Here is a 25,584-nt window from a genome sequence, read left to right on the forward strand (position 1 = left end):
TACCTTCACTTTTACCATCACCATTATCATCGTCTTCAGCATTGTCATTAGGTGTAGAAACATCAGAAACGGCAAAATCAGAATCAACCCTATCATCAGAATCAGCCCAATCATCAGAATTAGTATCAACAAAACCATCAGTATCTTTATCATCACCATCTTTATTGATACAGCAGCAGTATCGTCATTAGGTGTAGAAGCATCAGAAACTGCAGAATTAAAATTTAACCCATCATTAGAATCAGTATCAAAAAGATTATCAGTTTCTTTGTCATCAACATCATCATCGCCAGCAGCAGCATCGTTATTTCCGTGACCATCGTCATCTCCGCCATCATCAACTTGGAATATTCCGTCATTGACATTGGAAGCACTGAGAAATTTGGTAGGTACATGAGTATTGTAATTCCTCTTTCTCTTTGTAATTATAATTATCATAGCCTCTGCCAATCGCCAGCCTTCTCGTGTTTCTTCACCACAGGCAAATGACTCTATTTCTAAACTCACTGAAATAGATATCAAGAGAAACAATTCTTTGAAGGTATGATTGCACGTATTGCTCATCTATCACATGATTGATATAATATTTAGATATAACACGTAATTTTTTAAGTACAGATTTTCTGAAGTAAGAAATTTGGAAAAAAATCAAACTTTGCCATGGTATAGTTACTAAGGTTAAAGCAAAGAATCGCCAACATCACCGAGCGGCTGTCTATGAATTAAGACTTACGGCTCAATCAACAATTTCAGTGACTCAATCGGCCATCACAATTTATATTTGTTTCAGTTAATTTCAAAACATTTTAATCGGTTTCTTTCAACTTGTTACTAAACAGTAAAAAATGAGCATGTTGGCGTCTACTTTTCCAGTTATCAGTGGTGAACGGTACCCTAATATTATGATAACTCGCCCAAACAGCAGCACATATATCCCTCGAATGGTTAAGTAAACCATTTAAAATTCGATTTATTTTTCAGAGAAGAAAACTTGTCAGCAGTATTTATGATTTCAATACAATTGTGCCCCACAAAAAGGCAATGGAAATTTCCATGTAATACTCATTCACGTATACTTAACATTATCAATCATTGTTAAACAAAATTGAACGGGTACATGGAAATTTCCATGTAATACCCATTTGCGCGTAAAAAAAATAATTTTAAACACCTTTGGCCATTAAACAGGTCCATGGAATTTTCCACGTACATGTAATACTTACTCGCGTATACAAAACAGTATCAAACATTCTTAATCAAAACAGGTACATAGAAATTTCCATGTAATACTCATTTACGTATACAAACAGTATCAACCATTCAGAACCAATTTAAACAGGTACAAGGAAATTTTCATGCAATTCTTATACGATTTCATTGTGCCGGATAGTGCCTCACCAAAATGATCTATGGAAATTTCCATTAAATATTTATCCTCGTATACAAACAGTATCAAACAGTCCTGACCAAAGCGGTACCGGTACGTAGAAATATCCATGTAATACCCTTTCACACGCAAAAAATAATAATAATTTCAAACTTCCTTGGCCAAAAATGGGTGTATGCAATTTTATAGTGACATATTTATAGTGTCCGAAATTCCTTTTCAAAACAAGTTTATGGAAATTTTCATGTAATACTCATTCGAATATTCAAAATAGTATCTGTTTCATGTTTTGCTAAACAAATTCTCCACTCGTCGTTATCTTTGGACCCTGATCACGTCTTGCATGCTGAACGGCTTAGCGTGACAGCTTCTTTCCTAAAACCAGAAACAGGCTTCTCGTCCCTATATACGGATAATAAGTTCAAGTTCCTTTGAACCGTCAGTTTGAGGCAGAAACTCACTGAAACACATAAAAATAAGGGATAAACAAGTTATTACTTTTTGCAGGTATTGGCATTGTTTACAGATGGTTTGACTGCCGGTTACTGCAAGTCAGCAATTTTGTCTCACTTCTTTTAGCAATTTAGTTACTGTATTATGACATAGAAAATAAAGGAGTCAATATCTGTAAAATGTGCAGCTTAAGTACATTTTATTTGTATAATTGTGTCTTGCCTAGAGTATGCGAGTCTCCAAACAATAATACAATCCCTCTTGGAGGCACGAAAAGCTTTATGATGTGCTGCATGAGGTCCACCTCATTCTCAGCCACAAACCAATTTGTGGCACTTTTCGATGTGTGCCAACAATAATGACACTGGCTCTTACGTTTACGTTTGTCGTCGTAAACATCGTAATCGACAAGGTCTCAGCATCAAAAGAAAATGGTTCACTTGGTTGTACGGAAATAGTGTTTGACTCATTCTCACCTCACCGTTTTTTTGCCTTGATTTTCCTCGCAGCCACTGGTAGAGGAACTATTTGCAGGTCGTTTGTCAGAACTTGACGTGGGGAACAATTCTACTTCTAGTAATTTTCTGACTTGTTTTCCAAATCTTGAAATGTCAGAAAATTCTCGGTACAACAGTTTATTGAGGTCGTCGGTGGGATTTAAGAACAACTTGAAACGTCCGGGAGAAGACTTTTTCCGAGGTTTATTTTACCTAAGAAACAATGAATGCCGTTTGAAATATCATAAAACCATTTTACCGTATCTTTTACGAATTACATTGTTGTGAAAAGTAAATTCGATTGAAAATGCGGCATCGCCGGATCCGTCCAAACACGTTTAGCGGAAACGGAGACCAGAAGCGGAACTTTCTTGCGGCATTTTTGAAAAGTGTTACAGATTGATTGCTATTGTGCTCGCATTGCGAAATGCTTTAAATTTGTGTGGGAAATTTCATGTAAAAGGTAGTAAAAATTGAGAGTGAATGGTCAGAGTAAGCTAAACGCCGAAAGGAGGGAAATCCATTGCCATAGACAGGCCAAGTTTACTCAGTGCGGACCTTTTTGGAAGCCAAATCAAATGCAGCTAATCTAAGAAACAAGAATATTTTTTCCCCCAAACTTATTTTTCTATTGCACGATAGGAAATGATCCTTATCTCGTACAAACTCAAAATGATCTTTCTTAGAGCAAATTCTCTTTTCTTTTGACTGAAGCTTAAATTTTTCAGAATTCTCGAAACGAAACGTACCTTGAGTTTCCTTCGATCTTCACTCGCAGGCTTCATGTGAACAACAGACCCAGGATCAGTGCCATCCTGCGCTAGAATGGATGATTTATTGTAATGATGCAGTGTGCCGGCGCACCTCTCCGTTTTCTGTTTTCGCGAAGTACCACTTTCTGTCGGAATAGTGCCGCTTTTCCCTTTTTCCTTCTTTCGAGTAAGGTAGCGAGGACCCTCTACCACGTGTTGTTGCCATATCTTTTCACTAACTGAGTTTTTTGAGCCTGGCTTGTCAAATAGCTGACCTGCATGAACCCTAAAGAATGTGCGACCACCATTTTGAATTGAGATCATTTCAGCCGTATCGTTTGTTTATTGGTTAATATGCACACCCCATAAGAAATTCTTTTGTATGCCCGATGACGTAGGAGTTTTCAAATTTCCGACAGCCGCATCACGCTGTTGAGGAAACTGTTAGTTTTTTCAAACTGAAATAGGAATACATGAACGGCTATGGATATTATGGATTACTCTAGTTCGGTTGCAGAAGAGCCACTGTCACTCTCGATTCCTTCAAGTCTCGCCGAAGAACCTTTGGTAGAAACATCAGTTACTGAAGAAAGCTTTGAGAGCCGAGCTACGAGAATAGTAGACAACAACAAACATATGAAACATATGTGTGAACTGCAGTTATGAGACGTATATGAGAACGATCCTTCGCAGTAAAGCACTATTTGAGCAATAGTGGAAATCAGACCTGAAAAAAATTTCAGGCCTGTACGGGATTCGAACCACTGACCTCTGCGATACTAGTGCAGCGCTCTACCAATTGAGCTAACAAGCCAACTGGGAGCAGGCCATCAAATTAATTCGATATAAACCCGTAGATGATAAATCAAACAACAACAAACATATGAAACATATGTGTGAACTGCGGTTATGAGACGTATATGAGAACGATCCTTCGCAGTAAAGCACTATTTGAGCAATAGTGGAAATCAGACCTGAAAAAAATTTCAGGCCTGTACGGGACTCGAACCACTGACCTCTGCGATACTAGTGCAGCGCTCTACCAATTGAGCTAACAAGCCAACTGGGAGCAGGCCATCAAATTAATTCGATATAAACCCGTAGATGATCTATCAAACAACAACAAACATATGAAACATATGTGTGAACTGCGGTTATATCGAATTAATTTGATGGCTTGCTCCCAGTTGGCTTGTTAGCTCAATTGGTAGAGCGCTGCACTAGTATCGCAGAGGTCAGTGGTTCGAATCCCGTACAGGCCTGAAATTTTTTTCAGGTCTGATTTCCACTATTGCTCAAATAGTGCTTTACTGCGAAGGATCGTTCTCATATACGAGAATAGTAGAGTCAGCCGTGGAGGTATTTCAACGTCTCTTAGCAAGCACGCCTGCCAAACGGAAAAGGGAGGCCTCGATCGACTACCGAATCGTTAGACTCTTCAAGAGCTGAAACACCACTCTCGCCTGAGCACACAGTTTCCAAAGAGTAAGAAGTAGAAACTTCTAGCGCTGCAGGTTGTGAGGACGATGACAATGTGGTCCTTTCTGAAAATGAAAGCCTCAGCGGCAACAAGGCGCAAAGCGGCAACCTTGAAGGTAAATTTCTAATCAGCTCTTCCCTAACCTCAAAAACAGAACGTTTTTCTTTTTGTTTGAGGATAATAATTCTCAATTCAGAAACACTGCAGTTGATATAGGGGGAAAAGTAGAGGAATTCTTTGATGTTCTCAAAGTAACAGATCTCGTTATGAATAGCCGGAAAACTGTTTGCCAGCTTATACCGTCCGTACAATTCAATACCTATTCACGCAGCCAAGGAGCAATTAAGAACTCCTCCAAGTGTTTCTCCTCCAGTGTTTAAAATGATGCTAAAATCGTGGACGTGGCTGAAAAACAAAAAAAAAGGATATCAGTGTATTCCAAAAGTTAATTTTTCCGACTAATCCAAAGTGAAAAACGAGATAGGAACGAACTGACCTCAAAAACCCAACGCCGGAAACGCGCAAAAATGAGAGAACTAAAACTTCATTTTATCAAAGTTGAAGATCAGTCCAGGAGGTTTTGCCCCATTTTGAAAGAATTTGACAAGTTTCCGACTTTAGACGTAGAGGAAGACCGGGAATTCAATCGGGCTTTGGGCGGCGCATCCAAAGCAAGTAAAAAAGGCTTATTGTGAACACTGTGAAGAACACGTATTAGTGAGCTGGATTTGCACTGCAAAGTGGAGCGTCATAAATCCATAATACAGCAACTAGGATAGTGGAACAATCTTGACGCCCTAATCTATAAACTACCGTCTATTGGGAAATTAGAGGATCAATAAAAAAGGCAGTTTTGATTTCGATGTATTTTGATAAATTTTTTGTAAACAAGAATTGTAACAGAAGGGCCGAGTTTACGTAATTTTTGTTATTTAGTCATTTATTTTAAGCCTCTGTTATGTACGGGCAAGGTGGAAGGAGTGCCTGACCTTATAATGTAAGATATTTCAAGTTCTGATTTGAAAATATCTGACAAAGACACATTGTCTGCAATCTAGAAAGTTTCATCATACTTCTTAGTTGTCATCTTAACCAAATTAAAAAAGGATAAGTTGATATTTCTAACCTAGTAAACAAAGAGAGACGTATCTGTCGTAGGAAAAGTTCGAAAAGTGAAAAAACCTGGAGGTTGCGATCGCGAGAAGTGTCATGCTGCTTCTTTGAAAGAAGGAAAGGCTCTAAAATCCAAAGCGACAATTGTGGTAATTAGATAGGAAGTATCACGAACTCCCGCAGTGACATATCGTAACGCATTCCTTAGGCCTAGTTTATACGTCGCGCTACGGTCGAATTTAATTCAGACGAATTCGTCGTTCCGTCGACGTAAATCGTGGCGTGGTTTTATGCGTCGAGATCAGTTGGATTGAATTTATTTCTCTTCCTAAATGCAGTGCCTCTGGTCAGAAGTGTCACTTTGAAATAAATTGAAATACATCAAGAAAATGCATGCATTTCATTATACGCGACTCTCGGTGCGACGTTAAAACTGAAGACGCGTTATCGATATTTTATCCGTCTTACCAAGACGGATAAAACGTCAAGGACGAATTTAATTTACCAGACGAATTTAATTCGTTTTAGACGTCGCGCTATCGTCGAATTTAATTGCTTGTGCGACCTTGAATTAAATTCGACTGTAGCGCAAGGTATAAACTATTAGTGTCGTTTATTGGAGAGACTGGGTTCGAAATAGCCATTACAGAGTGGACGTAAACACCAAAACAGCCAACAGCGTAACGACTTTAAAAAAAAAAAAAAAAACAATCAATCGATATTATTTTGTTGCTGGCTATGCCATATAGAGCAGAAGAAGTGGGGAAGAGTAAACGTTTTGGTCGTTTTTTGTAGAGAGAGGAAAAGAGGCTGCTTGGGTGATTTGTTTCCGCCGTTCGCTGTTTTGTTGTTTACGAGTTACAGTCTTTTACTTCAAGATGAAGGCACGAAGGCGATTATTTAGCCTGGTTCTCTGACGATACACGGCGCCCTCGTGATTTTGACGGATATTTGAGAAACTGGATTCAGACCGTCTGAGATTTAGGCTAATATCGACTCAAAGTTACGAAATATTCATCAATTCTGTGGGTTTCTGTATATTTAAGGCAACAAAATCTGGATGTGCTGAGAAATGCTTAGAAGCCGTGGATCTCGCAGAGATGTGCATGATACATGGGAATCTTCTGGGCAATAACTCGCTGCAAACAAGGTAAATCGTACTTGATGGGCTATGGATGCACGCCAAACTAAATGAAAGGTACAGTACATCTTATGTTGTCCTTTAGTTGCACCAACAAGCTTCTTCTCGTATATAGTCTAAATCATAAATCAGACTAAATTAAATAAAACGAATTTGTAACCATTCCTTTTATAACGTGATTCATGAACAAAAAATTCCTTCAAAACTAAGTTTTGTCTTTATAGGTAAAACTAAATTTGGACACACTCATGAAGCTGCCGACCAGATGTTTAACAAGTAAGAATCAGAGTTTCATTTTCATTGAATTCAGTTGAGAGGAAAACTCTCTTTGAGAATAGTTACATTGCAGAACCATCTTATTAATGCTGCCGATTTCAGTCAAAGTTTCACTGCTGGGATGCTTAATTGCCAGCTTCAAAATACTAAATGTTGTTGTTAATTGTTAGTCATATTAAATTGTGTCTTACAGGCTTTCTGAATTTTTGGTAAAGAAGGACACAAGAACCTCTATAGGTACTGTTAGGAGGAATGCAATCAGTAAACTTCTACCTTAGAAAATGAGTAGTAGTAGTAGTAGTAGTAGTAGTAGTAGTAGTAGTAGTAGTAGTAGCAGTAGTAGTAGCAGTAGCAGTAGCAGTAGCAGTAGCAGTAGCAGTAGTAGTAGTAGTAGTAGTAGTAGTAGAAGTAGTAGTAGTAGTAGTAGTAGTAGTAGTAGTGGTAGTAGTAGTAGTAGTAGCAGCCTCAGTAGCAGCAGTAGTAGCAGCAGCAGTACTAATAGTGGTAGTAGTAGTAGTAAAACTTTATTGAAATTGTCATTACATGAAGAGCCATCCTAAGCTAGGGAAAAATCCCTTACTAATTTGGGGACACTAAAAAAGAAAAAAGACTAGGAGCTATTTACAGAGGTATATATATTAATTAGTTAACTAAGAGAAAATCTATAGTTAACTAATTATGGATTTGTATTAAAAAATATATATAAAATTCAAGAGGAGCAGAGTAGATTTGTATAACTATTGAGACAGTCGTGTAGTTATATTTTAAGCCTTCAATTGATTGATGTTTATCCTCTCCTGACAATATGGATGGATACAATATCTTAAAATGTTTTCTCTTGTTAATTGATAGAGCTTGTGACCTCCTTTGAGAGTTGTTACACCCCAACTCCAAAGGCTGCCGAGGTTGAGCATGTTTTTGCTGCGAAGGAGGGGATGTTGCCCATTTCACTGGGGGAGTGGCAAAAAGGAAAACTGGAAACCGGTAAACCCTCATCCACTAAGAACAGTAGTTAACTGTAGTGAAAGTAAGTGGAAATATCTGCTGTACAATGGAGAATAAATAGAAACAAAAAATCTCAACAATACTTTCCATTAACAATTATACTCTGTTCATGCACTGAATATATCTGTTTTGCTCAGATGGAGTGTGATGATCTTACATTTTAATTCTTAGCATTATACAAGACCAATAATGATAATAATAATTGTAAATAACAATAATATTAGTAACAATGACAAGTACTATTAGAAAAATCACAAACTGATCTCTGTTACAGCTTGATGGTATACAGCTGTAAGTTACTTAAATTAGAAGCTTTATTTATTGTTGAGGTCATTTCATTCTCTACTGTCTGGTTCATGTCCTTCAAATATTAAATTTCTGGAATAAGCGTTTTTGCTACAGTTTTTTAAGCTTGCTTTTCTTTATTTATGTCAGGCTGATGCAGAAATAAATGTTGATGTCCCCCCCAGATTATGTTATTCCAGATACAGAGAAGCTTGAGCATCAACGGCTCAGGTCAGAATTTGGAAAGTAGGTTGTCAAAATATAAGATTTTCAGTTATAATCGACTCACACTTGTGAATGGAAATTTCCATAGATCTTCCAGTAGAATGGTAAAATATAAGATTTTCAGTTATAATCAATTTACACTTGTGCATGGAAATTTCCATACATCTTCCATTGACATGGCAAGATTTAAGATGTTCAGCTATGATCAATTCACACAATGTGCATTGAAATTTCCATGGATATTCCAGCAACATGGCTCAAATGAAAGAATTTTTCAGTCATGATCGATCCAAACAATCCCTTGCGAAAAGATCTAGGAAATTCCTAGGAAATCCTAAGATTTTCCTAGGAATTTCCTAAGAATATTCCTAGGAAATTCCTAGGAATAAGGTGTGAAATTTCACAGTAAATTGGGACGAAGAATTCAAAGAATTCCTAGAATTTTCCTAGGAAATTCCTAGGAGTGAAAAAATTAAAATTCGAAAAAAATCCTAGGAAATTCCTAGGAATTTCTTAGGATACACATTTCACTTTTGTCTGACCAAGATTAGGTCCCCAAGGAAATTCCTAGGAAACTCCTAGGAATTTCTTAGGAAAATAGGAAAAATAGAATATAGACACTTTAACAACTGCCCCACAAAGTGGAGGTAGGGTGCCTGAGACATCCAGGAGCTTCCACTATTGGCAGCCAGCTCCTAGATGAAGACTGCTCCCATGGATGGCAAATCCAGGCGACCCAGCCATGAGCCCCCACACAGAAGGAGAAAAACAGGGAAAAATGCTAACGCTCAGAAAAACACTGACTAAAACACTAACAAAACTGAACAACGCCCCGTCGACCAAGAACAAAAGGAAGACAGGTGCATGCCAGACCGCTGACTGCGCCGAGTAGCACTTGTGCTCCACATTGTCAACTCCATTAAATTGCACTTAACTGCATAAAACAAACAACACCATATGATAGGAATTGAATTGAATTGAATTTATTATATACAACTCAAATAAACATTATAATTAGCAATACTTTTTGTTGTTACTATAGATTGTACATGTATATACAAAATTACTTGGAATGCAAAACAAACAGTAAAAGATCATTCAAAGGATTAATAAATTGACAACTTAGGATTCACATATATCAATTATCAGAAATCGTGCAAGGCTGATGCAATTTGAAAAGTTTGGATCAAAATATACATTTTTGGCAAAATCATTATTTTCCAGTGGAGCATGTTTTCATTCCGGTTGATAAAATGCACGCACAAACATGTCAATGCTATTTTGGCATCTGAACTAATTAAGATTGTTATTCTTATGTGATATCATTTTAATTGTTAATTAGTATAGTTTCAGAGCTGAGCAAAGAGTTTCCAGCAATCTGATTGCTCGAGCGGTTCCTTTTTTAACAATTATTCGCAGAAGGTGAGGTGAATATCATCAAATAATCCCAGAGACGAAGTCGAGGGGATTATTCGACAATATTCCCCGAACTTGAGGCGAATAATTGTTTTAGTATAATTTAAGAGCTGAACAACAGCGAAATTTCAAAAGTCATAACATTGTAGTAACATTTACATTTTATTTTAACATTTTATATAAACCGCGTGGGGCGGTTTATATAGCATCATATAAGGAACTGCTCGACAAATCAGATGGCTGGAACTCTTTGCTCAGCTCAGAAATCATACTAAGACGCTATATAAACCGCTCTGTGCGGTTTATATAAAATGTTAAAATAAAATGTTAATAAATGTTACTAAAATGTTATGACTTTTGAAAATTCTCTATTGTTCAGCTCTGAAATTATACTAAAACAATTATTCACCTCACCCTCTGCGAATAATCGCTACATATAAACAGTGACTTCTGATATAAAGTTGCAACGCTGTTGTCTCTCATGCTTTCAATATCTTCTGAGACAGTTCCTATATAATTTGCGAAGGTTTTATATTGGATCTTTGTCGTATAAATAAACCAAAAGTGATGTGAATTTTCACAAATGATCTCGGCATACAAAAAGACTATGGGCTATTAAAAGCTTTAAAGTGTACTCTAAAGCAGAAATGCTTTTTTCTAGGGGGATGGAAAAGGATTGGTCCGCTGTAACGTCGTCACCCCGCAAAATGGCGCTTCGCTTTGTCACACGTGCAAAAGTTATGAAAAGCCTTTAACTCAAAATTACCTGGAACAAGCAAACTAAGTTCTTGCTTTGTAGCTTCACCTTTAGTACCTTTAAAATGACACAAATAAGAAGCATTTATTACCATTATATTCAGTTTAAACTAATGAAACTTAGAAAAGCTACTTTTAAAGCTAAGCTTAAAATTCTTACATATTTATTCATATGTTCTGCAATCAATCGATAGAAGTAGAAATGATACATATGACAACGATTAACCAAATAAAAGTGTAATACTTACTATGAACAGAAATAACTTTCGCCTTGAAAATCTGAGTGCCCTCTTTTACTTCGTATGGCGACAATTCCACGACATTATACTATTCGTGTTGCGATTTCTTTTCCATAACGTATTATGTCTTTGTCTTTTAAGACGCTTATGCTATGACCTTCTTCGATCCATTCGACCAGAACCCACATAACGCTGCGAACGCTTTAAAACGTTTAGATCAGAGAAGAACACAGCAAGACTCAGCTGCAACGCACAAAACTTTCGAGTAAAGGACGTTGTAGAGCGGAATAGAACGTTGAATTGAGCGGCAAGCCTGGAAACTTCACCTTATTGGATTATACTTGGTCATGTGTCGGTCATGTGAAGATTTTGCTCATGAAAGACTGGGACTAGTGATCGTGTGATCCATTCAGCGCCATAGAGTCCTAAAGTGCTTACGTCACGTTTCCATAGCACCGGAATTCTGTGGTCTAAACAAACCAATATGGCGTCCCTAGCGTGACACATTGTCGTTGACCTCGAACACTTCAAGAGCTATAATAGCGCATTTTATCCTCCAATAATAGAAATAAGATAAAGAGAATCAAGATAACCTTTGGCCTTACTATTGAAGAGTATAATAAGCGGACAAAAGCACCTGGTGAGCAATAATTCGAGTCAAAACGCCACGGAGACGAAGTTTGCGATGGGCCAGTGTTTTCATCCAGATTGCAATCACACATCTGAAAGCCACTGCTGCCGATTCTTTTCGTTTCCAGACCAGAAAAAACATAAAACACTCTATGATAAGTGGATATCATTTGTAAGGTGAGTATTTTTCGAAAAATATATATTTCGATGCTGTACCATCGATTAGAAATACCTGTTTTTTTTTTATCTCAAACTGATTCACGATTAGCTGTTTCTCTTTCTTGTCTTATTTCTTTTCTCGCGGCTTTGCCTTTCCTTGTCTTCAGTCTTGATCTAAGATTATTTAGTTACTAAAAAACTATATGATAGTTGTGAGTATCAAAGCTTTTACACTAACTAGTATTAAGTAACAAGCTCAGAGAAATACTCGCTTCGCATTCACGTCTTAGACTACAAGGTTAAGCATGTGACCAACTAAACTTTGGGTTTTTTAAGCGCAAGTATAGTAACTGCTTCTGTCTTTTTCTGTTATAGGAGAGGAGATAGAAAGCCCAGCAAACATTCGCGACTTTGCAGTTGTCACTTTAAAGATGGGCGAAAAGAAAATATGCCAACCATCAGTGAAAGAAACAGGCACAAGCTGTTTGATAGTTTGGACTTGCTGCCAGGTACAGGACCAACACCTCCCAGTACACCTACCCCCAAGAAAAAACGGAAAGTGTCTGCCGAGCCCACGAAATTACCAACTGTAGCATCTGTGCTTGAAGAGATTAAAGAGAACTCTGAACCATGTTCCACTGAATGCTCACAAGAGGAAAAGACAAGTTCCAAAGAAGCTCTGCTGTCAATAGAGCTTGATATGACTTCAACAGAACTTGCTAAACACAAGGAAGTGTCAAGTTACTATAGTGCACACTACTCTGCTAAGAGCTTGAGCCCTGAGGTGATACGGATGGAGACAGGTCTACCCACTAAGGATGTTTTTGATATTGTTGTGGGATATGTTTCAAGATTCAAGGGTGAAATAAACTATTATGCTGGATGGAAGGTTGAGGCGATCACACTTGAGGACCAGATATTTATCACTCTGATGAAACTGAAACAAAATTATACCAATCTACATTTAGCCCAGTTGTTTTCATGCAGTGTTGCAACTGTTGCTAACATAGTACTAACTTTTGTCCATGTTCTGCATTCTCTCCTGTTCAAAGACATCATGACAACTGTGCCATCTAGAGAAAAGAACAGATGTGTTTGCCATCTTCTTTCACTGAGTACAGCAGTTGCCGCATTGTGATTGATTGTACAGACATTGAAATTGCTGCACCTAAGCTCATGTCCCAGCAGAATGCTACATATTCCAGCTACAGGGGAATGAACTCTTTCAAAGTCATTATAGGGGTTGCCCCAAATGGAGTTATAACCTATGTTAGTGATCTTTTTCCTGGCTCAGTCAGTGACAAGGTCATGGTTAAAGAGTCTGGGTTTTGTAAACATTTGAGTGCTGGTGATCTTGTTCTGGCAGACAAAGGTTTTCTCATCAGCGATGTAGTTCCAAGAGGTGTTTCAGTGAACATACCACCATTTCTCAACAATGGAAAGTTTACAGAGAGTGAGGCAAGGGCGACAAAATCAATAGCTCGATGTCGCATCCACGTAGAGCGTGCAAATGCAAGACTTAAGAGTTTTCGCATCCTTGGCTTCATCCCAGCATTTTTGAGGTGCCATGCTGACAAGCTATGCCAACTGTGCTCAGCTCTTGTTAATTTGCAGTATCCATTGATCAAGGATGGCTGCGAAGACTTTGAATTTGACTGAATAGAACTTTTTTTCAACTAAATTATAGTTCAATGAGTTTTTAATATTATTTTTGTATTACTAGAAGCCCTACTGTAACAGATCAAATGGTATTGACATAGCTTTGGTCAAAAATATGATGTGGTCAGTTTTACATTTTTCTGATATTCATCTCCTTTATGTTCATTAATACAAACTACTATGTGTTCTGTGAAAATAGATTATGTAATGTTATATTAAGAAATTAATGTATGAAATTTAAAAAAATACCTTTTAACATTAGCTACTGCCTATTTACATTAGCTCCCACTCCCCCCCCCTCCCCCCCCACTCTGATTATGTCCAGCATCTGTGCACCACTTTTCAAAGTTCTCCCTCGGTAATCTTTGGGAATAGTTGATGAAAGTAAAAATCACTCAAGATAGTAATATTGTGCTCCCAAGATTCATCTCGTTCAATCTTGATAACTACACTATCCTTTGTGGTCCATACAACAAAGTAGCAGAATTTGCGCTTTGTCAGGAACATCTGGCCTTGACACTGATGCCAGTAAACATGTGTGGTAGACAGCGTATAATTCCCTTCCTTCTCCTCCAAGTAAAAGTCTTTGTGCTCACAAGCTTCCTTGATTGTCGCATTTCGATGTGTGTAGGGGCACTTACACTCAATCACCGAGTCGTCTCCCACAAGTCCATCAGGGGAAGCACCCAGAACTCCCGACTCGTGTAGCCAAAGGCCGGTCTGTACAGGTGTAAAGTTTGTGATGTTGGTGAAGGATTTCAGGGCCTCAGTCTCATTGTCCTGTCCCCATGCAATTGCTTTAACTCCACTCAAGTTGTATTCCACAAGTAGTCGCTTGATAAGAGACGGTGTAACTCTTTTTGCCTGGAGGACGGAGCCAAAATTACTGGCAGTCAGGCGGCCTCTACGAGCTTGGTGCCATGCAGGGCTGTTTCGCTGGCCAGCCGTGAGGGTGCTCACAACATTTATGGTTCTCTCCTCTACTTTGGCATTCTCAATCAAGTACTCTAATTGTTTTTCCTTCGTAGATGCCATAAGGAAACCTTCTGAGTAAATGATGTCCTCAATCGTCTTGATCGGGAGAGGGGTAGCAGGTTGTGGTTCGGGACTCAAGATCCAGCAGGTCCCTGTAAATTTGCCATAGCGCTTTAGTTCGCTGTACAGCCACATCCGATCTTCTCGGCTAGGATCGCGCGCCAAAGGGCTGTAATCCTTCTTCTTCGGTGGCGCTGGAAACATCTGGCTTGCAGACTGTACGCTTTCTGCCTTTCGCTTTCGTTTCCATTGGCATTCCAGGTCCGTCCTGCTAAGGTTATGGATGCCATAAATAAATATGGCTGCCGCGTGACTGCACTTGAACTCGCCGCGAGGACACTCGCATTCTGTGTTTTTTATTTCAAGGTTTTCATCGAGATAAATCTGATAAAAAGATAATTCGAAACAGACACGTAAGTTGCAATATATATTCCGCAATATAAACATTAAATTGGAGGTGAAATCGGGGTTGGGAGTTCTTCGAATTGAACATACGTGTTGTGATCCCAAATTGGCAACTTACTGTGACTTTGTAGTCCTTATTTTTCATGCTTGCTTGGACTTCACCTTTGATGACTCCCCTGGAATAAATAAAGCTTTGGACATGGTCGGATTTGAAGTGGTTTTCTCCGCGATCAAGCGATTTCCGCTCTCCAGAAAAGAAAGAAACGAGTGAGCATATCGATAAAGACGCCATGTTTGAAGTATGAGTTTAAACTGTTTAGACCAGAAAAAAATGCTGTCATGGCAACGTGACGTCACACTTTAGGACTCTATGGTCGCCATCTTATGAACGGTGATCGAAGTAGCGATAAATGACTTTTAAAGTTAGTGTTAACGCCTGCTAGTATGAACCATGGATGGGAATGAACATCAAATTTACAAATTAGTCAAACTTAACGGCCAAGAGAAGTATGAATGTACGGCTTGTAAACGTGTTCTCTCACGACAACAGACAATGGAAAATCACATGCGCTCTGCGCATCGTTACGTTGGACCGGGTAAGAAAATGTAATGTAATGCTTAAGCTTATATAGCGCATTTCACAATGTCTCAATGCACTTCAAGCTTCAATGATGCTTGTAAGTTTCAAAACCAGTACGAAAAAAACTATAGAATTGATATACAATTCTTTTATAAAAATGGCAATTAAGCTTAAGAAATTAGTTTCAAAATCCTATCTTCCTCAACTGTTCCTTCTGAACCTACATCTATTCTTTTATTCCTCTAGCACTTTTTGAAAAGAAGCATCGCATTGATATTTCTTATTCTCAATGTTTTAGGTCTGACCTGAAAGCAAAGAGTGTCACTGAAATTTTGGAGAAGATTATGCTTCTAAATGGCAATTCCAGAAACCATGTTAAATAAGATTTCCAAACTTTAATGGTGTCTGTGGTTAGATATAAGAAAATATCACTTTTTAAGTCTCAACATGCCAGATTTGAAATTTCCCATCGCTTCAAATAAGACTTCCTTGTTATAATATTTAAGTAAAGATATGTTCTTAAGCTTTTTGTATAAAATATTCTAATCTGGCAAATAAATTTATACTATCTATATTGAACTTAAGTTTACTTTAAATGGAAAGTATGTAGAATTCACCATATAATTGGAATAAATCAGGAGACAGTGCAAAATTATGTTGGCTGAATCTTACACATTGTGATAAACCATTTTTCAGGGATGCCTCAAGCTGATATAACTTTGTATTTCAGTGTGGTCAGAGTCGCTGTCCTTGCAGTATAGCATTTTTTATTATCTGACTGGAGCACCAAACACATGGATTGAAATCCCACTTGAATTGCATTTGATTTAGTTTTCTGCTTGTATTCTTTACTACATTTCAATGTATTGTGATAATTTATGCAATTGAAGGATAAAAAATTAATGTTTTATTGGAAATTGTATAAACTTCAAGAATATCTGCTTTAAAATTAATGAGTTGTAAATTATAATGCAAAATAAAAACAATTTGTGGTATATTGCAAGTAGTGACTTTTTGAAACATCTAAAATGGCACTTTTCTTTCAAAAGCTAAACTCACAAGTATAATTCTTAAAAATTAAGGTTTTATTTTAAAAAATAGTTTTTCCTAGTAAATTCCTAAGAATTTCCCAAGGATCAAGAATCTATTTTTTTATGTAAATTCTACCTGTAATCATTCCTAGGAATTTCCTAGGAAATTCTTAGGAACCTAGTAATGTTTGTTCACACCTCTAGAGAGCTTAAATGTTTTTAGGAAAATTCCACTGACTCCTAAGAAATTCCTAGGAAATTCCTAGGAATCCTAGAAAGCTAGGAAACCATTTCGCAAGGGATGTGCATGGAAATTTCCATAGATCTTCTGTATGATAAAATGACGTATCTTAGATATTCAGTTGCAATCGACTCACACACGTGGATGAAAATTTTCATAGACCTTCTACTAACATGGTAAAATGTAAGATGTTCAGCTCTAATCGATCTAGGCATGTGCATGGAAATTTCCATAGGCCTTACATTAACATGGTAAATGTAAGATATTCAGCTATAAATAGATCTACACATGTGCATGGAAATTTACATAGACCTTCCATTAACATGGTACAATGTGAGATGTTCAGCTCTAATCGATCCAGGCATGTGCATGGAAATTTCCATAGGCCTTACATTAACATGGTAAATGTAAGATATTCAGCTATAAATAGATCTACACATGTGCATGGAAATTTACATAGACCTTCCATTAACATGGTACAATGTGAGATGTTCAGCTCTAATCGATCCAGACATGTGCATGGAAATTTGCATAGACTTTCCATTAACATGGTATAATGTAAGATATTCAGCTGTAATCGATCTAGACGTGTGCATGGAAATTTCCATAGACCTTCCACTGACATGGTAAAATGTAACATGTTCAGCTCTAATCGATCTTGACATGTGCATGGAAATTTCCAAAGACCTTCCATTAACATGGTATAATGTAAGATATTCAGCTGTAATTGATCGAGACATGTGCATGGAAATTTTCATAGACCTTCCATTAAGATGGTATAATGTAAGGATGTTCAGCTCTCATCAATCTAGACACGTGCATGGAAATTTCCATAGACCTTCCATTAACACAGCAAAATTTAAGATGTACAGTTATAATTGATCCTGACATGGTGGAAATTTCCATAGACCTTCCATTAACATGGTATAATGTAAGATGTTCAGCTCTAATCGATCTAGACATGTGCATGGAAATTTCCATAAGACCTTCCATTAACATGGTATAATGAAAGATATTCAGCTGTAATCGATCGAGACATGTGCATGGAAATTTTCATAGACCTTCCATTAAGATGGTATAGTGTAAGGATGTTCAGCTCTCATCAATCTAGACATGTGCATGGAAATTTCCATAGACCTTCCATTAACACAGCAAAATTTAAGATGTACGGTTATAATTGATCCTGACATGGTGGAGATTTCCGTAGACCTTCCATTAACATGGTATAATGTAAGATGTTCAGCTCTAATCAATCTACACATGTGCATGGAAATTTCCATAGACCTTCCATTAACACAGCAAAATTTAAGATGTACGGTTATAATTGATCCTGACATGGTGGAAATTTCCTTAGATCTTCCATTAAGATGGTACAATGTGAGATGTTCAGCTCTAATCGATCTAGACATGTGCATGGAAATTTCCATAGACCTTCCATTAACATGGTATAATGTAAGATATTTATCTGTAATCGATCTAGACATGTGCATGGAGATTTCCATAGACCTTCTACTAACATGATAAAATGTAACATGTTCAGCTCTAATCGATCTTGACATGTACATGGAAATTTCCATAGATCTTCTATGGACATGGTAAAATGTAAATGTTCATTAACGTTCTAATCGATCCAGAAATGTCCATGGAAATTTCCAAAGATTTCCTTAAGTGACATGGTATAATGTAACATGATTTTTTTTAGTCCTTTTGGATTATCATCTCTATGGTAATGTCTGCATATACATTTGTAAAAAAGATTCTCAGAAAAATCGCTGTCAGATACGCCATATCTTATTTTGTATATTTAAAACAAGGATGTATAAATTTCAGTAAATAGTTCTCAAAAGAGATTCTGTCTTTGTTGTAAAAGTTGTTGTAATCAATTCAACTGTGGAGTGGCTTTTATAGACTATTAAACTCTTTTTCCTTCAATGTAGTTGAGTGTCCTGGTTAGAATGATACATAGTAGAGCACATGTTACCCAACATATACTGAAATGGCAAGGAAGCATCTCTTTCATTGTGGTTTTTACCAAATTTTCTTTACTTCAGAAAATCTGCACTTAACAAATTATGTGTTATATTAAATATGCAATAGCTTCAAAAACGACGTCTCCAACTGAACGCAGCAATTCGTAAGCTTCAAAGGTCTTTTAAACATGGACCGAAGCATACATTTTATTTCAATGCATCCCTGTCTACATGTTTTTTTTTTTTTAATGAAAATTGAAATAAAATGTAGACAGGGATACGTCTTCTGAAGAAGAGCAGCTCTTTCACTTCAATACAATGATGATGGTGATTAATTTCGATCTTGATCTGTCAAAAAGCCTTTTTATTTCTTAAAAAGAGAGCCAACGGGACTGCGAGTCTCCACTAAAAGCCACTCATTACTTGCCAACAATTACACTATCAATACAAGCCGGGAGTAGTCCTCATTACCAACATTATTACTTTCGTCAAAGTTTTGATCTGTAACTTCAAGCTGATTTTGTTGAGGTAAATATATTGCCAAGTACCTCAATTCATAGTAACATAAATAACGGTATTTTTGTTCTCACAGGAGGCTGTGCGTGTATTTCAACACTTCACCGATAACCTTCTGAACATCACGAAACCCCATGCAGGCCAACTGAGTAATAAAGAAGATGAAACAAAAATAGGATCCATATTTGAGGTGGCAGTCGCCTTCGAGGAATTTGCTCTTAATTATGGTAAATACTATCTGAGTGGAACGAATCCATCTGCAGAGATCACTAGTCAAAACATGGGTGAGTTGAAATATTCATAGATTTTATGATTGATTAACTAGTGACTGACTAACTGACCTATCGACTAATTGAGTGCTCTGTCTACTGCCTGGCCAAATGAAATACATACAAATAGAAGCCGTAAGAACACAGTAAGTTAGCCTGTTTCTCATCTCAAAATTTAGTTTGAGTAGGTGCATCGAAGAAAGTGCTCTATTAACTATTTGGTTTTGTTCGTGCTGTTTGTTTCTCTATTCTTAACATATCAGAACAACAGTACATATTAAATTTTGGTGAATTAAACCAGGATCGCGTTTAAGTTTTTGTAATGTTGTAATGCTTTCCAGATCTTAGATCACGCCTCTACGTGTTTCCAACTCAAGATAAAAGAGGCTATTCACATTCAAAGAGAACAACCTTCTTTGAATCAACAATTACATCATGTAAATCTAAAGCTATCCTTATAATTTTCACATTGTCACGTTTTCTGTTCTTACTAGCTTAATTAGCATTTACTTATAAATTCAACTTGTAACGCTTTGTTAATCAACTGAAGATGACAGAGGTTTCTGTCGAAACATGTCTTTTAAACTAAAATTTTTGTCGTTTTCTTTAAATTTATGTGCGTACAAAATAAAATAATATTAAAAAATGTTAATAATGATAATAATAATAATAATAATAATAATAATAATGATAAAACTTCCACATATGCTAATGTTATCTCACAATTCCAATCATCATCTAACATTTAGGCTTCTCCTTCTTCCTTCTTACAGTTGTGGCCATTAAAAAAGGTTATCGCCATGGGACTGACTTCTTTCTCAAGGAGGAAGAATGGCAAGCTAGTATTAATATTTCTGCAAAAGACTTTGCTGAGAATGGTTTGTGCTAACCAAATTTTTAACTCTAAATTATACAATATCTTGTTTTGGATTTTGCTCCATTATTTATTCTTTTACGGTTAATCAACAAGCAAAATTTAACTGAAAATGATGTCATAGATAAGAAGATACTAACGTCCAGATAAGTCGAAACCCATCGTTAATTGCACTGTTAAACCCACAGAAAGTTCGAGGTTAATGACCTAGTTGAGACGTTGGAGGAAAACTCGAAAAATGTGTAAATCACTTGCGTCTGGCTCGTGGCGGATTTGGAATACGTGTAAAGCTGGACTGATATCATGGTATGGGGTTATACAGAGGACATTTTAACACAGGCTATTTTTTTTTGTTTTTAGGGTCAGTGGTTGTTGGGTGTGTGTACAAAGATCTCCATGAATTACTGCTGAGAAACAAATCCATCCGGAAAGAAACTGATGGTCCAAGGTGACATTAAAAGATAAAATTTTCAAAGATTAGTTCGTGCCTAACGTGTTTATATTGAATGGCCCGCGTTTTTTGAGTGCGTCTGAAGACAATTTCCAATTGTCAGGTTGCTCTTTAAACTCTCAAAAAACACAAAAAGAACTTACTTTTTATCCACATATTTTAGAAAACGGAGTTCTCCAATATAAAGTTAAGGGGTACCACAATGCATTGCCACGAAGCTTTACAGCATACTGAGGTACGGTTACTGTAAAAGCAACATGAGTCATTTTTAGAAGGATTTAATTTTATTTACAGGTACGTGAACACTAAGATAGTGACAGCAGCTATGAATCCCAAGCCCGAACAACTACGGCAAGATGTCATCTTGAAGTTTAAAAACCTGGAGGTAGCAGTATGAACATCGAAAGATAATTTCAGATCGTCTGTGTTGTGTTGGTTGGCTTTTAAGAGAATAACGTAATATTAAAATATTTTTATAGGTTGTTGACAAAATAAAGCATTGCGTGTTTTGGAGTGGCTTCAAAATAAGGTAAAGCATTTCTATGATTTACGATTGGTTGAAAGAGCATATTTCATCAGAATACAAAGCTCGTAGCTAAAGTTTTCGCATTATTTACCAGTTCGTTTGATGACCGAGAATTACTACTGCGTTTCCCCCTACACTTCTCTCGTGCTCTAGCCGCTTCCTGCTTGCTTTACAATGGGACAGAGCACAGCCAAGGCTTCTTTATTTGTTGAATACATTTATTTCCTTAACATGCTTTAAGATCATATATTTCTTCAGTCCAAAGTTGAGTGTAGGTATTGGAAATTATCACTCGAAGAATCTTTCGCAATGTAATTTTATCCCGGTTAGCTCAAATGGTAGAACGCCGGACTGTTGTGCGGGAGGTCGTAAGTTCAAATCCGGCCTGACCACTCAGGGTCTTTAAATAACTGAGAAGAAAGTGCTGCCTTTGTAATGATATCTGCAAATTGTTAGACTTTCTAGTCTTCTCGGAGAGGATAAATAGAGGTCCCGTCTCCCAAGCCCTTGTATGTGATAAGAAATCTTGTGGGACGTTAAAGAATCAATACACTGTTCGAAAAGAGTAGGGCACGTAGTGCCCGGTGTTATTGTCTATCTTTGTGTAGTGTCTATCAAACTGATGCGGGGTACTGCGCCTTTCAATATTGTGTAGAAAAGGCGCAATATAAATAAAGAATTCATTCACGAATTCATGATGTCAGATTGCATTGTCGGTGACGATTCTTGACGTTTTGATAATCTGAGGTGAAGTCTGAGCGATCAATTCTCTTGACCTGGGCTAGAATTGTAATCGACTTAAACTCTTTATCTGGTTAAGGTGGTTACCATATTCTTGCTGTCATTGAGCTTAACGCTTTTACTGCCACCGAGTTTCAGGGGGAACACTTCCGGAAGCTTTATACGTTGTTATTTGTTTGTTTCTGTTACCAACGCTATCTTTATTTGGAATACACGTTTCTTCTTGTCTTCCTCCAAGATATACATTTTTGTTAGTTAGTATCACCGAAAAGATATTGATGGTTTTTTTTCTCTGAAATACCAAAAGAAAGGCAGTGAAAACCGTAATTGATGTTTGAATCCTTGATTTTTTTGTATAAGATCATCATTCTCATTTGTAACATAATTTTTTAGTCCAGACGGGTTTTCAGAGAAGGGTTGTTATGTGGATCCATCGAATAGCAATTCCGAAGAGACAGTTTGCAGCTGCAGTCATTTGACTCATTTTGCTGTCTTAGTGGACTTCAGCGGTGGCACAAAGGTAATCTTTTTCTTAAGTTATTTTCAAGTAATAGGTCCGTTATCATTGACTTTCCAAGCTCACCTGAGTACTGTAACTAATCTCTCTTGCTTCCTTCCACGTGGTTTTGTTTTTTTTTCTTTGTTTTTGTTTTTTGGTGCTGTATATTACTTTTTATTTTGGATGCTGGTCGAGGGAATTTATCTCTATCTGTTTGTTGTAAAAGTTTATAACATCAACACCAAGATGCACATGTATCACGTCATGTCATGGGGTACTTTGTTTTTACAGATAAACTTACCTGATACATTCACTTTTGTAAATTATGTTTTTAAATATATGAATCTTTTAAGTCACTTTTTTGCTGTAAAATTGTTCAATAGGTTTGCCCCTGGTTATGGTGGCCATTTCACTGTGTATCGCTGCTGGGAAAGAAGGGATACAAAGCTATACCAGTAACAAATTGTAAGAGGCGCAACTTTCTTTCTCTTTTTATCTTCTAATTCTTCTCTTACATTGTTAATTTTGTTTGATGAATTTTTGGCCTTTTTTATAATTTGCTTTGGTATCCTTACTAACTTTTCTCAAACTCCTTCTCATAAGGATGTCAATATTGTCAATTTTTCCAGATACTCTGACCAAGGCTGGGCAGAGAAGAGAAAGAGAAATTAAAATGATCAATCTTCCAAACACTTTCAATCAAATTATTATTTAGTCCATATATTTACTGTTTGTCACATTCCCTTTTTTCTCCATAATCTTCCCTTCCGATCGTTACCCTATTCTTATCATCACATAATCATAAAAATGCAGTATCATTTTGTAAATTCTTAAGAACTGCAGTTCGTATGTTCACATCTTTATTTTTACCTTAGTTTTATTTCAATTTTCCTTTCTTCATTTTAGTTGTTGGATGTCGTCAGAGAACGATCTGATTTAGATATTTGTCACATTCGTGATTACAATTGAAGTAGTAAGTTTCTAATACGGGTTATTCATTTTTCTCTTCATATCATCGCCGGTGATTTTAGTATTTGACTTGAAATGTGCAACACCCATACCCTAATGCAAAAATTTTCAATCATTTTCTCGCTTCAAGATCAACTTGGTGTTACTTGTACGAGTAATTAAGGAGATGAGCAGTATGCAGCCAACAGGAGACAAGCAAAGTCAACAAATACGGTGAGATGGAGCTTTTATATTGAACAGAACTGTCTTGATGTAATTTTGATAGTTTACGTCTAGCTGCCTGAAGGTTTTGTTGAAATTGATCAGGTTACCACAAATGTTTCTAACGGTGATGTGCATTTTATTAACCCGCATGTTTTCGTCCCTCAGAATTGGCATTAGAGCATGCGTGGTGATGATTCCCCTTCTGGGTGTCACGTGGCTATTTGGTCTTTTGTCGCCATTACACATAGCTTTTTCCTACATTTTTAACATCCTCAACTCTACACAGGTGAGTATTAAATATTATCATTTCATAATTTTATACATGAACTTATCCATTTTCAGTGTCTAGATCACTTTATACTATTGTGAACATAGTACGCATCGTCTGATTGGTCAATTCCGTTTCCAAGCGGATGGTTAATGAAGTTATAGAGTTTGGCTTGGGATTTATGAGCTTTCCTCGCGTTGTGACAACATCCCGTACGGCTCTTTTCACGTTTATTAGGGCCCGAGAAATGCGTTATATCGCTTAGCTATAACCAAACATTTTACTGTGATAATATGAAACTTGTAATTTTGAACCAGACAGAACAGAATTAAATTAAAGTTAAAAAAAGAAAGCGATTCCCCTGTTTATGAGATTCTCACGACTCCAGAAGTAATTTGATTTCTTTGGTTTTTTCGAGACCTATGAAAATAAAACTTTAATGCAGTTATCTCCGGTCATATCACAAATCACAATTTATCTGAAAAACAATTTTTTTTGTTGAAGGGTTTCCTCATTTTCGTTCTTCACTGTTTGCGAAACAGCCAGGTAAGTTAACTTGAAAAATCACACATATGGTGTAGAGAATGTGGTTTTCAAACTTGAATATGCATTGGAATTTCTTTTTCTTACTTTACATGTCTATCTGCAGATTCGAGAGCGATTCAAAAGAAAGGTGAACACCATTTTTCCATCTACAAACAGTGGAAACTCCACAAAGAAGAGCTCACAGATTAATCCAGGCGATGTTGGTGATATGTGGGTAGCTGAATTGGAGTCTTGCAATGATTTTGAGCTCAGTGAAAAACCCTCAACTTGAAAGAATAGATTCGACAGACCGAGTACAAAAGTCAACTGTCTCACTGTTTAATACAATCATTCTGAGCACGGTAGTTAATCTATAGCGATTATTTATTTTCGATCTGTTAATAAAATGTCGGTAGTTGCGATTGCACCATTAGCTGGGTAAATAAATCGTTAATAAGATGTTAGTCACTTCTGATATCTGGATCAAGGAATCTAATTCGATGATAAGGTAACTTGCCAAAGTCGGTAGCCTTTAACGGTTTTTTTCTAAGCTAAGTGCAAGAAATGTAATTTTTTTCAATTAAAAGTATGTAATTTTTTGACTATCGTAATAATGTGGGAAACTTCGCTTTAGTTGCGAGCTAAATTGTTCGTGAGTAACTGGTTTAGAGGCTGGCTGTTGATCAAGGTTAGAATTCTTCACAGTCTGTCCTTCACATATTAGTGTATCTGTTCCTCTTATGATTGCCCCAAGCTTTTTAGTTGGAATGTGGCGGAAATTCACATGACGTATCATGTCGAGGCTGATTACGTCTTCAAACAGTGCTTTGTTTAACTTTGATTATGATACCTATTTTACTGTCTCGTCTTTGAATTCTATTATGCAATTTTTTTTAGCTAATTTTGCATGATGGTGTCACCTTTTGTTAATTTTTGAGGTGTTAAACTCCCCGTAAAATACCAAAAACTAATTGCTTTTGGAACAATAGTAGCTACAGCTGACTAGT

General features: G+C 36.8%; 4 protein-coding genes and 2 long non-coding RNA genes across 7 annotated transcripts in view; 4 read left to right on the plus strand and 2 right to left on the minus strand.

The window, feature by feature from the left end:
- Window positions 1-25,509, plus strand: part of LOC148736964 (uncharacterized) — a 30,607-nt gene extending 5,098 nt beyond the window's left edge. The window contains exons 2-7 of the mRNA XM_088749217.1: window positions 20,294-20,398; window positions 23,447-23,457; window positions 23,711-23,793; window positions 23,950-24,070; window positions 24,557-24,598; window positions 24,702-25,509. Of these exons, the coding sequence (XP_088605343.1) occupies window positions 20,294-20,398; window positions 23,447-23,457; window positions 23,711-23,793; window positions 23,950-24,070; window positions 24,557-24,598; window positions 24,702-24,869 (530 nt within the window). The 3' untranslated portion in view covers window positions 24,870-25,509. The remainder of the gene's footprint in view (window positions 1-20,293; window positions 20,399-23,446; window positions 23,458-23,710; window positions 23,794-23,949; window positions 24,071-24,556; window positions 24,599-24,701) is intronic.
- On the plus strand, window positions 178-19,497 carry LOC148736966 (uncharacterized). Its single transcript, XR_015996259.1, has 3 exons — window positions 178-385; window positions 482-541; window positions 19,328-19,497. It is a non-coding gene; the product is annotated as an uncharacterized LOC148736966 (long non-coding RNA).
- On the minus strand, window positions 1,780-3,711 carry LOC148736967 (uncharacterized). Of its 2 annotated transcripts, XR_015996256.1 has the most exons (3): window positions 3,087-3,711; window positions 2,317-2,550; window positions 1,780-1,847 (listed from the first exon to the last, which is right to left on the minus strand). XR_015996256.1 is itself a non-coding variant. In XM_088747583.1 (2 exons), exons 1-2 carry the CDS (start codon window positions 3,411-3,413, stop codon window positions 2,542-2,544), a joined length of 336 nt encoding a protein of 111 aa, XP_088603709.1. In that variant the 5' UTR covers window positions 3,414-3,711; the 3' UTR covers window positions 2,079-2,541. The 2 variants fall into 2 exon arrangements, 1 of the variants encoding a protein (XP_088603709.1); XM_088747583.1 differs by lacking the exon at window positions 1,780-1,847 and having other exon boundaries at window positions 2,079-2,550.
- On the plus strand, window positions 6,072-8,906 carry LOC148736968 (uncharacterized). Its single transcript, XR_015996258.1, has 4 exons — window positions 6,072-6,880; window positions 7,048-7,099; window positions 7,293-7,336; window positions 7,952-8,906. It is a non-coding gene; the product is annotated as an uncharacterized LOC148736968 (long non-coding RNA).
- Window positions 11,438-13,628, plus strand: LOC148736969 (uncharacterized). The gene is made up of 2 exons (XM_088747581.1): window positions 11,438-11,832; window positions 12,190-13,628. Exons 1-2 carry the CDS (start codon window positions 11,711-11,713, stop codon window positions 12,950-12,952), a joined length of 885 nt encoding a protein of 294 aa, XP_088603707.1. The 5' UTR covers window positions 11,438-11,710; the 3' UTR covers window positions 12,953-13,628.
- Window positions 13,780-15,284, minus strand: LOC148736970 (uncharacterized). Its single transcript, XM_088747579.1, has 2 exons — window positions 15,032-15,284; window positions 13,780-14,892 (listed from the first exon to the last, which is right to left on the minus strand). Exons 1-2 carry the CDS (start codon window positions 15,203-15,205, stop codon window positions 13,816-13,818), a joined length of 1,251 nt encoding a protein of 416 aa, XP_088603705.1. The 5' UTR covers window positions 15,206-15,284; the 3' UTR covers window positions 13,780-13,815.
- Window positions 25,510-25,584: the final 75 nt, after the last annotated feature.

Source organism: Stylophora pistillata, chromosome 2, assembly GCF_964205215.1.
Source record: "Stylophora pistillata chromosome 2, jaStyPist1.2, whole genome shotgun sequence".
Classification (NCBI taxonomy): Eukaryota; Metazoa; Cnidaria; class Anthozoa; order Scleractinia; family Pocilloporidae; genus Stylophora; species Stylophora pistillata.

Bases quoted from the DNA above. Each gene is read 5' to 3' on its own strand.
- LOC148736967 (XM_088747583.1), bottom strand. From the start codon at position 3,413: ATGATCTCAATTCAAAATGGTGGTCGCACATTCTTTAGGGTTCATGCA.
- LOC148736969 (XM_088747581.1), top strand. From the start codon at position 11,711: ATGGGCCAGTGTTTTCATCCAGATTGCAATCACACATCTGAAAGCCAC. The intron at 11,833-12,189 runs GTGAGTATTTTT...TTTCTGTTATAG, and splicing joins AAGTGGATATCATTTGTAAG to GAGAGGAGATAGAAAGCCCA.
- LOC148736970 (XM_088747579.1), bottom strand. From the start codon at position 15,205: ATGGCGTCTTTATCGATATGCTCACTCGTTTCTTTCTTTTCTGGAGAG. The intron at 14,893-15,031 runs GTAAGTTGCCAA...TCTTTTTATCAG, and splicing joins ATAAGGACTACAAAGTCACA to ATTTATCTCGATGAAAACCT.